This window comes from Dromiciops gliroides, chromosome 2 (assembly GCF_019393635.1).
Source record: "Dromiciops gliroides isolate mDroGli1 chromosome 2, mDroGli1.pri, whole genome shotgun sequence".
Lineage (NCBI taxonomy): Eukaryota > Metazoa > Chordata > Mammalia > Microbiotheria > Microbiotheriidae > Dromiciops > Dromiciops gliroides.
The window spans coordinates 15,278,651-15,293,257 of NC_057862.1; the positions used below are offsets into that span (position 1 = coordinate 15,278,651).

Consider the following 14,607-nt stretch of genomic DNA (forward strand, 5'->3'; position numbering starts at 1 on the left):
GCCTTATACTAAAATAAGGTCAAAATGGGTACATGATTTAGACATCAAAGGTGATACCATAGGTAAACTAGGAGAGGAAGGACTAGTTTACCTCTCAGATCTTTGGAAAGGAGAACAGTTTAAGACCAAACAAGAGATAAAGAATAGTAAGAAATGCAAAATGGATGATTATGATTACATTAAATTAAAAAGGTTTTGTACAAACAGAAGCACTGCATCCAAAATTAGAAGGGAGACAGAAAACTGGGAAACAATTTTTATGGCCAGTACTTCTGATAAAGGCCTCATTTCTAAAATATATTGAGAACTAAATCAAATTTATAAGAATCCAAGTCATTCCCCAATTGAGAAATGGTCAAAGGATATGAACAGGCAGTTTCTGATGAAGAAATCAAAGCTATCTATTGCTATATGAAAAAATGTTCTCAATCACTATTGATTAGAGAGATGCAAATTAAAACAACTCTGAGGTACCACCTGACACCTATCAGATTGGCTAATATGACAAAAAAGGAAAATAATAAATGTTGGAGAAGCTGTGGAAAAATTGGAACACTAATGCATTGTTGGTGGAGCTGTGAACTGATCCAACCATTCTGGAGAACAGTTTGGAACTATGCCCAAAGGGCTATAAAGCTTTGCATGCCCTTTGACCCAGCAATACCACTCTTGGGTCTTTTCCCCAAAGATATCGTAAAAAAAGGAAAAGGACCCACATGTATAAAAATATAGCTGCTCTTTTTGGGGTGGCAAGGAATTGGAAATTGAGGGGATGTCCATCAATTGGGGAATGGCTGAACAAGTTGTGGTATATGAATGTAATGGAATACTATTGTGATGTAAGAAACGATGAGCAGGTAGATTTCAGAGAAACCTGGAAGGACTTGCATGAACTGATGATAAGTGAGATGAGCAGAACCAGAAGAACATTGTACACAGTTTCAACAACATTGTGTGTTGATCAACTGAGGTTTTTCCTTTTTGCTCTGATTCTTCTCTCATTACATGACTAATGCACAAATATGTTTAATATGATTGTAAATATATAACCTATATCAGATTACATGCTGTCTTGCGGAGGGGGGAGGGAGGGGAGGGATGGAGAAAAATTTGAAACTAGAAATTTATAAAAACAAATGCTGAAAATTATCTCTAAATGTAACTGGAAAATTATAAAATATTTATATGGGAACAAAAGAACAGTATTTCAAAAGTTTATAAAAGCCCCTGAATGACGTCAGAGGACTGGTTCATTCTGCTCCTTTCAAACCAGTACTTCTGCTGATGGACCAGGGGCTGTCCTCACGCAAATGTGACAGAATTCAGATATGCAGGATGCATTATATGATGCTATTCTGCCTTCAAGGATTTTTATATGGAGGAGGGAGGAGCCTCCTTCTGCTTGGTCCCAAGAAACAGAAGGACATTTTGAGAGAGAGAGAGAGATGATTAGAGATTCTGCTAAAGATAGATGAGATATAGATAGATGTAAGGTGTAGACAGTGGAAATAGCAGGAATTCAGATATAGAAAGCATGGCATAGGATACAGAGGATAGAATTTAGGGGCAGGAAAACTTGAGTTCAAATCCTGCCTGAGAAATCTACCAACTGTGGGACTTTAAGTAAAACACTCAATCTATCTTGGTCTCAATTTCCTCATCTGTATAATGGAGATAATAGTATTTACTTCACCAAGTTTTTGTGAGGATCAAATAAGATGGTATTTGTCAAAGTGCTTTGTAAACCTTTTCAAATCTCCACAGAAAAGTTATCCATTATTATTGTTATTATTGGTTTAGTTATTATCAATTTAGTTATTTTAGTAATTTATTAGTTATTATTTTATTACACACATTAATATATATAAACATAGTTCTCTATATAGTATAAAGATACTATACACATTTAGTATATTTACATACAGTATAAGTATATAGTATATAAATATGCATATACTATGTAAATATATGGTACAAATATAACTATGCATGCACACACACATTTATGCAGAGCAGCAGAATGGTTTGCTCAGTCTTATGCTTTGGGAAAGGGGTCCAAGTTGTAGCCTAGTAAACCCAAGTACTTCCATCTGGATCAGAGTCCTTATCCTCATTCAAGGACATGCTTGGTATTGCTGCCTGCTCCCACCCTAATTTTCAAGAATTCCATATCGAAGGAAAGGATGTAAGCCCAAAACTTAAGAATTACTACCAAATTTTTTTAGAAGGAAATCATTGGGATAACCCTGTATTTTCTTGTTTGCAATTCACAGACTATATCGAACCTTCAAGGACAGCAAATATTTGTACATGTTAATGGAAGCCTGCCTGGGTGGAGAGCTTTGGACGATTCTCAGGGACAGGTAGGAAATGTAGCATGCTTCTGTCCAAACGACAATTATGTCTGTAATGTTCCTTCATAAGTGTATTGCCACTTTGAATAATGAAATTCCATATATAAGATAGAAGCAAGAATGAAATTCAATGAGATGTCTTTCCCTAGAGCCCTGCTCGTTGGACTGCAGACCTGGGCTTCAACCGAACTCTAACACCGGGTTTGGGTCTTTTCTATGAGCTTGCTGTATCACAAGAAATGTCAGCATTCTAGGAAGGAAAGCCTTTCTCACTGCACTGTTGGGGGATTAGGAATGAGAGCTGACATTTCCACTGTGCTTTCTAGTTTACAGAGTACTTTACAGATGCAATTTCATTTCAGCAGCTCTCACCAACCCTAGGGGGTAAGTGACATATGGACTTTGCTCACATTTTTTACAAAAGGAAACCAAAGGGGGCGGCTAGGTGGCTCAGTGGATAGAGCACCGGCCCTGGATTCAGGAGGACCTGAGTTCAAACCCAGGACTCAGACACTTGACATTTACTAGCTGTGTGACCCTGGGCAAGTCACTTAACCCTCATTGCCCGGCCAAAAAACAAAAAACAACAACAACAAAAGGAAGCCAAAGCTCAGTGTCGGAGGAGAGATTTGAACCCAGACCTTCTTGGGATTACTTGGCAGCCATCTAACCTCTAGGCCATAGTACCCCCTCTAAATGACCACATTTTTTTTATTTTAAAAAACATTTTTATTTAAATTTTTAGTTCCATATTCCATCCCTCCTTTCCTTCCCCTTCCCTGAGGCAGTAAGCAATCAGATATAGGTTATACATGGGCAATTATGTTAAACACTACCATATTAGTCATTTTGTACAAGAAAACTTGAATAAAAGGATAAAAAATATAAGAAAGTAAAAGCAGCCTGCTTTAGTCTGTGTTCCATCAGTATCAGTTCTTTCTTTGGAGGTGGGTTGGATGTTTCATCGTAGTCCTTTGGGATTGTCCTGGATCATTGTATCACTTAGAATAGTTAAGTCATTCACAGTTCTCCATCAACAATATTGCTGTCTCTGTGTACAACGTTCTCCTGGTTCCGCTCACTTCACTACACATCAGTTCATACAAGTCTTTCTGGGCCTTTCTGAAGTCATTCTGTTTGTCATTTCTTATAATGCAATAATATTCCATCACCAACATATACCACAGCTTGTTTAGCCATTCCCCCCTTGATGGGCATCCCTTTGATTTTCAATTCTTAGCCACCACAAAAAGAGCGGCTAAAAATATTTTTGTACAAATAGGTCTTTTTTCTCTTTTGGGGGATGTCTTTGGGATATAAACCTAGCAGTGGTATTGCTGGATCAAAGAGTATGCATAGTTTTATAGCCCTTTGGGCATAGTTCCAAATTGCTTTCCAGAATGGATGGAACTGTTCACAAATCCAACAGTAGATTAGCATCCCAGTTTTCCCACATCCCCTCCAACATCCAATATTTACTGTTTTTGTTATATTAGTCACTCTGATAGGTATGAAGTACTACTTCAGAGTTGTTTTAATTTGCATTTCCCTGAACAATAGTGATTTAGAGCATTTTTCATATGACAATAAATAACTTTGATTTCTTTGTCTGAAAAATGCCTGTTCATATCCTTTGACCACTTACCAATTGGGGAATGACTAGTATTTTTATAAATTTGATTCAGTTCTCTATATATTTGAGAAATGAAGCCTTTATCAGAGATACTTGTTGCAAAAATTATTTCCCGGTTTTCTGTTTTTCTTATAATTTTGGTTAACATTGGTTTTATTTGTGAAAAAAGGTTTTTTTTTTAATTTTATATAATCAAATGTATTTATTTTACATTTTGTAATGTTCTCTGAATCTTTCTTGGTCCTAAACTCTTCCTCTTTTCATAAATCTGACAGATAAACTATCCCATACTCTCTTAATTTGATTATAGTATCACCTTTTATGTGTAGATCATGAACCTATTTTGACCCTATTTTGGTATATGGTGTGAGATGTTGGTTTATACCTCATTTTTGCAATACTGTTTTCCAGTTTTCCCAACATTTTTGTCAAATAATGAATTTTTGTTCCCAGTACTTGGCTCTTTTGGGTTTATCCTATACTAGATCACTATAATAATTTACTATACTCTAATTCATATCTATTCTATTCCACTGATCCACCACTCTATTTCTTAATCAGTACCACAATTGTTTTGATAATTACCACTTTATAATACAGTTTTAGATCTAATATGGCTAGATGCCCTTCTTTCAAATGTTTTTTACTGATTCCCTTGATATCCTTGAGCTTATGTTCTTCAGCATGAATTTTTTTATTTTTTCTAGATCTGTAAAATAATCCTTTGTTCATTTGATTGGTATGGCAATACATAGAATAATTTAGGTAGGAATATAATTTTTATTATATTGGCTCAGCCTGCCCAAGAGTAATTAATATTTTTCCGGTTGTCAGATCTGACCAATGAGCCAGTGGGCTCTTCATTCACCATTATATGCTGGTTGTAGCTGATATTTACAGGCCTAGAGATTTTGCTGAGACAACCTCCTATGTTCTTATCAGCCTTGACCCAAAGCATCCAGCAGAGACTACCCTTAGTTGAATCAGAAAAACCAGAACCACTTCCTGTGTTGTCATTCATCTTTCCTTCTTGAAGAGATCCAATGACATGAGGAGAGTGATGTCTCGACTTGCAAGTGAATTGGATTCAAGTCAGGGAAGGCTGTGCAAAGTCATCACCCTCACTCTCTCCTCTAGAATTGTTGGAGTCCAGTGGCAAGACATGTCAGGACAACTGGCAAGAACCTCTTACCAGGCAGCATTTGAAGGATGGCCCAGGCTCCATTCAAGTTCTCCTGACTCAGTGGTCAAGGACAGAGCTAGATTTAAAGTCAAGGCTCACTTATTTCTCCTACGCCCATCCTAATTGTAAATTCTTGCTTTGTTTTTGCCTGGCCTTCTATCTGTACTTGGCCAATTGTGTTTGTTAATTCTTACTACTTGGCCTTAAACTTATCCTAGAAAACACAAAGCCCACAAGTTTCACTGTTAGTTATTTTTTTCTATCTCTTTTATTGATGGCTTTTGTTTTTTTATATCATTATCTTTTCTATATTTCTCTTACATGCTCACCCCCCCCATCCAAAAGAAAACATTAAGCAAAAACAGCTGATATAGTGACCACAACTGGCATCAAATACAGTTTTCTAAACGAGAGATTGTTTTGACATCTGCTGGAATGGCCAAAGAAGAGCCGATTGTTAAATTTACAGTGAGCATTTACAGCTTGGAAATAGGTGATCACTACAAATCAGAGCTTGATTTATTATATTGTGGGTTGTCTAGACTTAAGGAAGTGATGGAGAAAAATTTAACAATGCAAACTAAACTAAAGAGTGTATTGTGCATACATTCCCCTGACCCTATTGCCCCCACCCCTCAGAGAACAGGTTGTTAAATATTTACCAGCACATCCCTGACCTATATGATCTCTGAAGTCATTTGCAACTCTAAGGCCTATGATCCTAAGCAGGTGTCCTCCACTCACTGCCCACCCAAATTCTTCTCATTGCATGCCTTTAATATTTTAACATGAGAATCCCATGACATTTCCTTCCTTACTTGAGTTCTCAGAGTCTTCAGAATGTGGCTCTCTCACCCCGGCACATAAATACCGCAATCTAAAGATAGTATTCTTAGGGAGGCATCCTCAGTTTTGGAATTTATCACATCTCTCCTAGGCAGCCAAAAACAATGTAAATGGTCTCCTGGACCCTGGAGTAGGATAAAGCCAAAGCAGACTTGTTTTTGCTAGCACACAAAGATTTACTCACTATCCAGCCTTCACAGGTGTTTCTACTGTTTGCCTATGGAGATCCATGCATTATATCATTGTCAGCCAATTAATCACATATCTACAATGTGTGAGGTGCCATGCTTGGCACTAGGAGTGAAAATGATTGAGTCCCTGGCCTCTGGAACCTTGATTGCATTTATCTCACTTCTGACACACACACACACACACACACACACACACACACACAGCCACAGAACACATTTTCTCTCGTGATCACCACATAGAACTTGGAATTGCCTGTCCTGCCATGCATTAAAGGTTAATAGGATCATAGATTTGGGGCTAGACAGGATTTTAGAGACAGTCCATTTCAATCCCTTCATTTCACAGAGAAGGACCTGAGGCTCAGAAAAGATAAGTAATTAGTCGAATGTCACAAAACTATTAAGCATCAGAGGTAAGATTTGAACTCAGGTCTTCCTGATTCCAGGTCCAGTACTCTGACCACTGCACCATGCTACCTCTAATCAACCTATCAGGTTGGAGTTTTAGCCCTTTATTGTACTCTGACCACTGCACCATGCTACCTCTAATCAACCTATCAGGTTGGAGTTTTAGCCCTTTATTGGGCCATGAGCTCCAGGAAGATCTATATCTTATCCCACCTTGCTTTCTCCCCCAGCAGCCAAGCAGAGCATTCTGCACACTGGAGGTCCTGGACAAATGTTTTGTTTGTAATTTATTGGCTGATTTTCATAGCTCATTTTACCCCCAAAGCAAAAATATAAAATAAATTGACTCCAACCAAATATCATGACATATCTGGGAGAGCAGGTTTCTATGCCTAGTTCTCTTTCTCCCCTTCCCCCAAACTCAGCTTTGCCTATCCTCGGTATATGCCTCACTTGTCCTTCTTATAGCTCTGGTTGTTATCACCAGGGACCATTAAATACAATGTATTTGAGATCCCTGGATTCTAATGCTGACTCTTCCAGGAAGTTACTCTGTGACCTGAGTCCCTCTCAGGGTCTCATATCCTCATCTACAAAGTGATGCTGTTGAATTAGCTGATTTTAATGCTCTTTCTCCTGCTAACAATTCTATCGTGATTTCACTACATATTTCTGGTTTCCTCCCTGTCCAGCCATTAAGCTCTGCCTGCTGGTGTAAGGAGATAGAGTTAACACAGGCTTTATGATCTGGATTTGTTACATCAGCCTTTTAGTAGTGGCAGTCATGTTTTGGAGGATGTGAGTTGACCAATGATGTATCTAAATTCATAGAATTTGACAACATAAATTAGCTAAACATTTAACAGGTGCCTAAAATGTACAAGAAACTGACAAAGACAGAAAGAAGATAGAGAGGATGGAATTTCATTAAACTGAAATATTATGTTATAGAGTGAAAAGCTCTGAATTTCAAGGACATGAGTTCAAGTCCTAGCAGTATTACTTAGGATCTGTGTGACTGTGGTCAAATCCCCTTACCTCTCTGGGCCACAGAGTTGTCTCATCAATAAAACAGCAGAAATGGACTGTCACAAAATCTGAGTGGTAGGTGGGTAGCTCAGGGTTCCAGCCCAACATGAACCTCACCAGGAAGCCACCCCCTCACATCTCCACCAAGTTGTCAGCCTTTGCCTTCCTGGAGCTGACGTTCTATTGGGTGAGAAGACACACCAACAACTGACCTGCCTTTGGCACTGACAGCATAACCGTGGATGTCGCCTAATGTCTTTCCGCCTCAATGTCCTTATCTAGAAATTGGGGATAACAACATCCTTAGTACCTACCCTAGAGGGTTGTTGTGAGGCTCAAATAGAAGAATGGATGTAAAACACTCTGAAAAGCTCACAGAACTACAATAATGTCAGTTATTGTTCTTATCCTGGCTAATAATCTACAATGGACATAAGTGCACTGGCTTCTTTCAAAAACATTTTCATTTGTCGAAATTATTTCCTTTTGAAATCAGTGCAATTCACATGTTTAATAAAGAGATTCACACTCAAAAATGTGTGTTAGTTGGATATAATGAATTGTCATGTTTTCTTTTCTTTCTTTTTTTTTTTTTTTGCAGGGCAATCATGGTTAAATGACTTGCCCAGGGTCACATAGCTAGTAAGGGTCAATTGTCTGAGACTGGATCTGAACTCAGGTCCTCCCGAATGCAGGGTTGGTGCTTTATCCACTGCAACACCTAGCTGCCCCCATTTTCTTTCTTTTTTTTTTTAAGTATTCACTCGCCTGCCATTTCTTTAATATCAAGTTTTAATGACTTGATTTTAATTGTCATAATAATGACAATATAGAGAATTAGTATTGCATAGTAGCTAGAACAACCGGGGAGTCAAACTGGAAGGCCTGGGTTCAAATCCTGTCCCTGACACTCAGTGCCCCCAAGCAGCTCACTAAGAATGGAACTTACCCAGTAGTACCCAGTACCTCCTTTAATGGAGGGAGTTTGCATACTGGGAATTCCCTACATCAAAAGCACAGGTCCAGACCAAAGTAGGAATGGAGAAAGGGAGAAAATATATTAAGTAATCAATTCATAAATTGACATGTTGGAACCAGTCCTCACCTCCCATTTTAAGGAACTGCATGTTTTCTGCCATGTTCTTTCTAGTGCATTTATAAAGCCATGGCCAAATTTAATTGGCTCCGGCCCTTGCATTCATGTGTTCAGTGGGCAGGAGATGATTTGAATCCAGTTCTTGAATGACCTAAGATAAGATCTGACATTGTCACTTTTTAAAAGGAAACAGTTCTCTTTGCAAAATGGGCTGTCACCTCTGTGACTTTCTTACTGAAAACAAATTGCTCCAAGAAAGAAGATCGCTCAGGGGCTCTTTGTTGACTAGTCATTGTTATCAAAGAAACAAAGTCAACGTGTCCATGTTCCTGTTGGCGTTCTTGCACATTTGTTACATCCTCCCATTTCTGAAATCTGTTTATGTCTAGCACACTTGAAAAGATTGACCGTTCTGGTGACAAGAGGGTAATTAGGTTTCCTGGTCTGATCTGATTTAACATGGGTGGCTATCGCCATCTAGCTACAGAAAGAATCCTTTTCAACGAAGAGATCTGAGCTTCCTGGTCTATTAATTTGTGTCACGAAGACCTCACTGTCAGGGGTAGCTAGCATTTCAAAGAGCTACAGAATACATGATATATTTGTTCTAGCCACCTTCTAAATTGTTAATAAAAACAGAAACAAAAGAGCTTTATAGCCAATTTGAGATTGTCACTTCCACTGCTGATGACAATTTTTCATTTTCATCCTGTTCTAAGTAACGCTGACATGTCTTAATGTAATGACTTCAATAAATTGAATTCAAATTTCAAGACTTATTTAAAATGACTATTTAGTGATGAAAGTGATATGATTTTCCTGTGATAATCTCTATCTCCTACAACTTGGAGGGAGTTGCAGACGAACCTTACAACTTACACCATAATAACTCCCTAAGACATCACAGTCTGTCATTAAAACTTATAATCGGGGCAGCTAAGTGGCTCAGTGGATAAAGTACCGGCCCTGGATTCAGGAGGACCTGAGTTCAAATCCAGCCTCAGACACTTGACACTTACTAGCTGTGTGACCCTGGGCAAATCACTTAACCCTCTCATTGCTCAACAACAACAACAACAAAACAAACAAAAAACCTCATAATCAAGTTAGCTGGGAGCCATTGCTCCCCAATTAATTGACTTCCTATTCCCAGGGGAATTAGTTGTTGTCAAAGAGATATGTGAAGTAAAATGTAAGCTTTTGAGGACAGGCATTATTTTATTTTTGTCTTTATATCCCAATCACTGGTTGATAAAATATGGAATATGGAGATTTTTATCTTATAATTTTCATAAGAGATGAATATATTTCAATATGGAGCATTGGAAAAGAGCATGATATTTGGAGTCAGAGGACCTGAGTTTGAATTTTGACTCTTCCACATTAGTTGTGTGACCTGGGGCGAGTCAATTCTTTTGGCCTCAGTTTCTTTTTTTGGAAAAGGAAAGGGTTAGACCATACATATTTGTAAGGACCCTTTGAAATCTTTTATTCTGTGATTCAGACAGACATTCAATGCTCTCCACACAATCAGCAAGCTTTAATTAAATGAATATCATGTACCAGGAATCATGCTAGGCATGGATGGGGGATACAAATGCAGAAATGACAATGTCCCTAGTAGGTAGCCCATTTTACAGATGAGGAAAATGTGGCATACAGAGGTTAAGTGATTTTTCCTTGGACACACAGCTACTAAGTGTCTGAAACTGGATTTGAACTCGGGTCTTCTTGACTTGAGGTCCAGCCCACTGTGCCACCAACATAGATGTGTGTATATTATGACAAACACAAGATAATGTTGGTAATAAATAGGAAGGGAGGGTGAGAGGGAGGGAGGGAGGGTGAAAAGGAAAAAAGGAAGGGAGAGAGAGGAATATTTTATTTTGATGTCACATGGGGGAAAATAGTTAAAATATATATAGGAAACAAAGACTCAAAACCAAAGCTTCTTTGTGCTAATCTCTTTAAAATTGAAAATCTGTCACAAACCCACCTGTCAGTGCCAGAAACATGATGCTCCCACAATCCATGGTTGTCACTGTTGCTCTTTGGATGGCTAGTGGATTAGTGGAAGGAATCTGTTGGATATCTGAAATTAAGAAAGTTGGAAGACCTGATTTCAAATCCCACCTCAGATACTTACTAGCTGTGGGTCCTTGGGTGAGTGATTTTTGAAAATCTGTTTGTTTCAGTTTCCTCATCTACAAAAAAAGGATGACATTAGCTTCTACCTCCCAAGGTGGTTGTGAGGATGAAATGAGTTATTTGTAAAACACATAGGAGGCACTACATAAATGCTAGGTATTGCTATTGTTCTCATTATGATTGTCATTACTGAAATACAGTGTCTTAACACATCGGGCTCTTATGGAATTTGACTTTCAAAGATGGGTAAGTATTTCGTTGGCTCCCCAGCTGTTTCTTAGAACCTGTCAGAGAATGTGCTCCTGTGATGCGCTGTTCACTCAAGGGAGCACTTTGGCATCTGATCACAGGACAGTTGATTGGGAGCTGGAAGGAGGCTGGGTAGTCCTACCAGGGGGAGAAGGACTAGATACAAAGCTCGGGGTTTGAATCTTCCCTGTCTTGTAGTGGTTCTGTGATCATGGGTAGTTCATCCTCTCTCTGTTTCTTCTATAAAAAAGAGACCAGGGGCAGCTAGGGGGCGCAGTGGATAGAGCACCAGCCTTGGAGTCAGGAGGACCTGGGTTCAAATCTGGCCTCAGACACTTAACACTTACTAGCTGTGTGACCCTGGGCAAGTCACTTAACCCCAATTGCCTCACTAAAAAAAAAAGAGAGAGAGAGAGAGAGAGAGACCAAACAATATCTGTGGTACATAACACACACAGTTGTGAGTCTCAACCAATCGACACGCATTTATTAAGCACCTACTACGTGCCAAGCCCTGTGCTAGGTACTGAGGATTCAAAGGCAAAGTCCTGCCCTCAGGTAAACAAGTCAACAAAGATTTATTAAGTGCTTACTCTGTTCCAGACACTGAGGGAAGTGCCAGACATAAAGAAAGGCAGGAACAATCCCTGCTCTCAAGCATCCTCCAGTCTAATGGAGGGTGCACTGTGCAAACAAGCATATACCTTCTAACAGGAAAATTGAATGAGACAGTGCATGTAAAAGTACTTTGCTTTTTGTGTTTTGTTGTTTTGTTTTGGGGGAGTAAAAGTACTTTGCAAAGCTTAAGGAACTATCTAAATGTCAGCTGTTACTATACCTTGTGAGTTTAGCACTTCCTTGGTCTTTGGCCTTCCCTTTGGGTCAGGGGCACTACAGAACGTAAAGTCCAGGAGTCTGTTTGGATAACCCATTTTTTTCTGCTCCATTCCTTCTGCTTTCTCTTTCCCAGAGGTTCATTTGAAGATTCGACAACCAGATTTTATACAGCATGTGTGGTAGAAGCGTTTGCCTATCTGCATTCCAAAGGAATCATTTACAGGGACCTCAAGCCAGAAAACCTCATTCTCGACCACCGAGGTTATGCCAAACTGGTCAGTACTTTTTTTTGCTGCTGGTTTCTCCACAAGGGTGATGAAAATTCAGAAGTGAGGCTGGTCTCCTGGGTCTCATGTGAACATCTCATTCTTTCCCCTAAAAGCAGCTCATTACTGCCCTTCCACATCTGGGTTCATCAGGATGCATGCTGTTTCAGGAATTATGAAAAATGCACTGGGGCATTTTGGAGCTGTGGAGCACCAAGCTAAGAGACTTGGCTGTTTCAGCATTTATTATGATATGTTCTCAGGCTTAGAGGAGTTGTTGAGAAATTATCTCCTTCAACCATCTTCCATCCAAATAATTTGAAATAATTAAATCATTACCTCAATTATCCTGGAATATTTGCAGTCATTTTCAAGAATGATGATAGTCCTTGGAATACCCTTCCCTTCCACTCAAGCACCAAACTCCCATTCCTTCTCTCTTTATTCAATCTCAGCTAGACACAGAACTAGTAGGACCCTTGGTCTGACCATGACCCATCATTATCACACCTCCAGAATTCAAACTTTGAAAATCCCCCTACAGTCACTTAACTATCAGCCTTCCTTTTGCCTTATTTCTCCCTTAACTTATTCTCCATCCTCACCCCGACCTCTGGTCCTTCCATCATTTCTCTCATTTCATTACCCCTGCTCTGTCTTCACTTCTTATCCTTCACATTCTTGAACCCATGACTAATCAGCTCAACCGTATACTATCAACATCCTTTAAACTCCTTGGCCCTGTTCTATTTCCAAACCCCAATGCCGAGTCACCCTTACTGTCCTTTTTATTCCTCCTCATGTGATTCTTAAAGGAAGTCAATCAATCAATCATGCCACCTAGGTACACAATCAATTTAGGGTAACTAATCTCCAGTCCCTCACTGCAGCACAGAAATTCTTTTATTCCCCACCAAATAACTCCATTAACCTTCCATAGCAGCCATCCCAAACCCTTCTCTCTCTCCCCAGATCTCCCAGAACATCCTCTCTATTCTCTCAGCAGAGAACTTTGCTGAGAAAACCAAGGCTGACCGTCTCATGTTTCTCCTCTCTCATTTCGTACCTCAGAATCTCTTCTCCTCATCCTCTACTCCTCTGCTCTAATCTCTAATGAAGGGCTGGTTCATCTCGACAAGACCAATCCCTCCACATCTCCTCATGATCTCATCCTTCTACCCTCTCATGGTATTGCTCTCTCTTGCTTCTCTTCCTACATCTCAGAACATTCCTCCTCATTCTCTTTGCTAGCTCCTGTCCATTAACTGGGAACCTCCCAGAAGGCTCTATTTGGGATCATTTTCTGTCTATACTTTCACTCTGGGTGCATCAACTCCCATGACATAGGTTATTATCTCTACATAGATGATCCACAAAGCTCTAATTCTGGTCCTAATATTTTCCCTGAAATATATTACCAACTGCTTTTTGGAAACCTCCAACTAGCTGTCATGTGAGGGCCTCTCAAACTCAACCTGCCTGAAGTGGAACTCATTATATTTCCCATCAAACCTATTGTGCACATGCATGCATGCACGCACACACACGTGTGCACACACACACGCACCCCTACCTGTTTCCTATGGCACTACCCCAGGGTTCACAGTTTTACTGTCTTGCTTCATTATCTCTCTACTCCAATGGAACATCCAATGAGTTGCCATATTTAGGTGCTCCAACTCTGATAACACTTCTTGCATCTGTCCACTTCCCTCTTCTCACAAAGCCTGACTAGAGTTCATGCTCTTTATAATTGGTCTTTCTGCCTCCAGTCCTTTCCATCGTCCATCCATCTTCCACACACTTTCCAAATGCATGTTCCTAAAGCAGATTTCTGACCATATTCACCCCTCTCCTCAAACATCTTCAATGACTCCCTAGTAGATCTGTCAGAAAATACAAAATCTTTCCCTGGCCTTTGATGCTCCCCACAAGCTGGTTCTCACCTCCCTTTCCAGTTTTCCTTGTCCTCTCCTCCATCCTCACTCTGCTCTGGTCAAACTGGACTGGTGGTTGTTTTCCTTATGTGACAGCCCATCTCCTGCTTCCACCCATTCAGACAAGCAGTCTCCCATGTCTGGAAACTCATCCTCTTCAACTCTAAATCAGGATCCCTAGCCCACTGCAAAGTATTTGGGGTGCTGTTTTCTTCATAAATTTCTCCTAATTCCCCCAGTTATTAGCACCATCTCCCTCCCTATACAAATACTTAATATTCTGTATTTGTATAGATGCCTACCTTGATCCCTGAAGACGGAAATTAGTCCATTTTGTCTTTGTATGTTCTGTTCCTAGCATAGTGTCTAGCACACAGTAATTGCTTGATGAATGGTTTTTTTAATTAAATGAAACTATTTTTCAATTTCC

General features: G+C 39.5%; 1 protein-coding gene across 3 annotated transcripts in view; it reads left to right on the forward strand.

The window, feature by feature from the left end:
* The window catches only part of PRKG1 (protein kinase cGMP-dependent 1), a 1,388,722-nt gene that overhangs the window by 1,359,268 nt on the left and 14,847 nt on the right, over nucleotides 1-14,607 (forward strand). For all 3 annotated transcript variants that reach the window (XM_043987057.1, XM_043987056.1, XM_043987058.1), the window contains 2 exons: nucleotides 2,274-2,363; nucleotides 12,108-12,249. In XM_043987057.1, coding sequence (XP_043842992.1) covers nucleotides 2,274-2,363; nucleotides 12,108-12,249 — 232 coding nt within the window. The remainder of the gene's footprint in view (nucleotides 1-2,273; nucleotides 2,364-12,107; nucleotides 12,250-14,607) is intronic.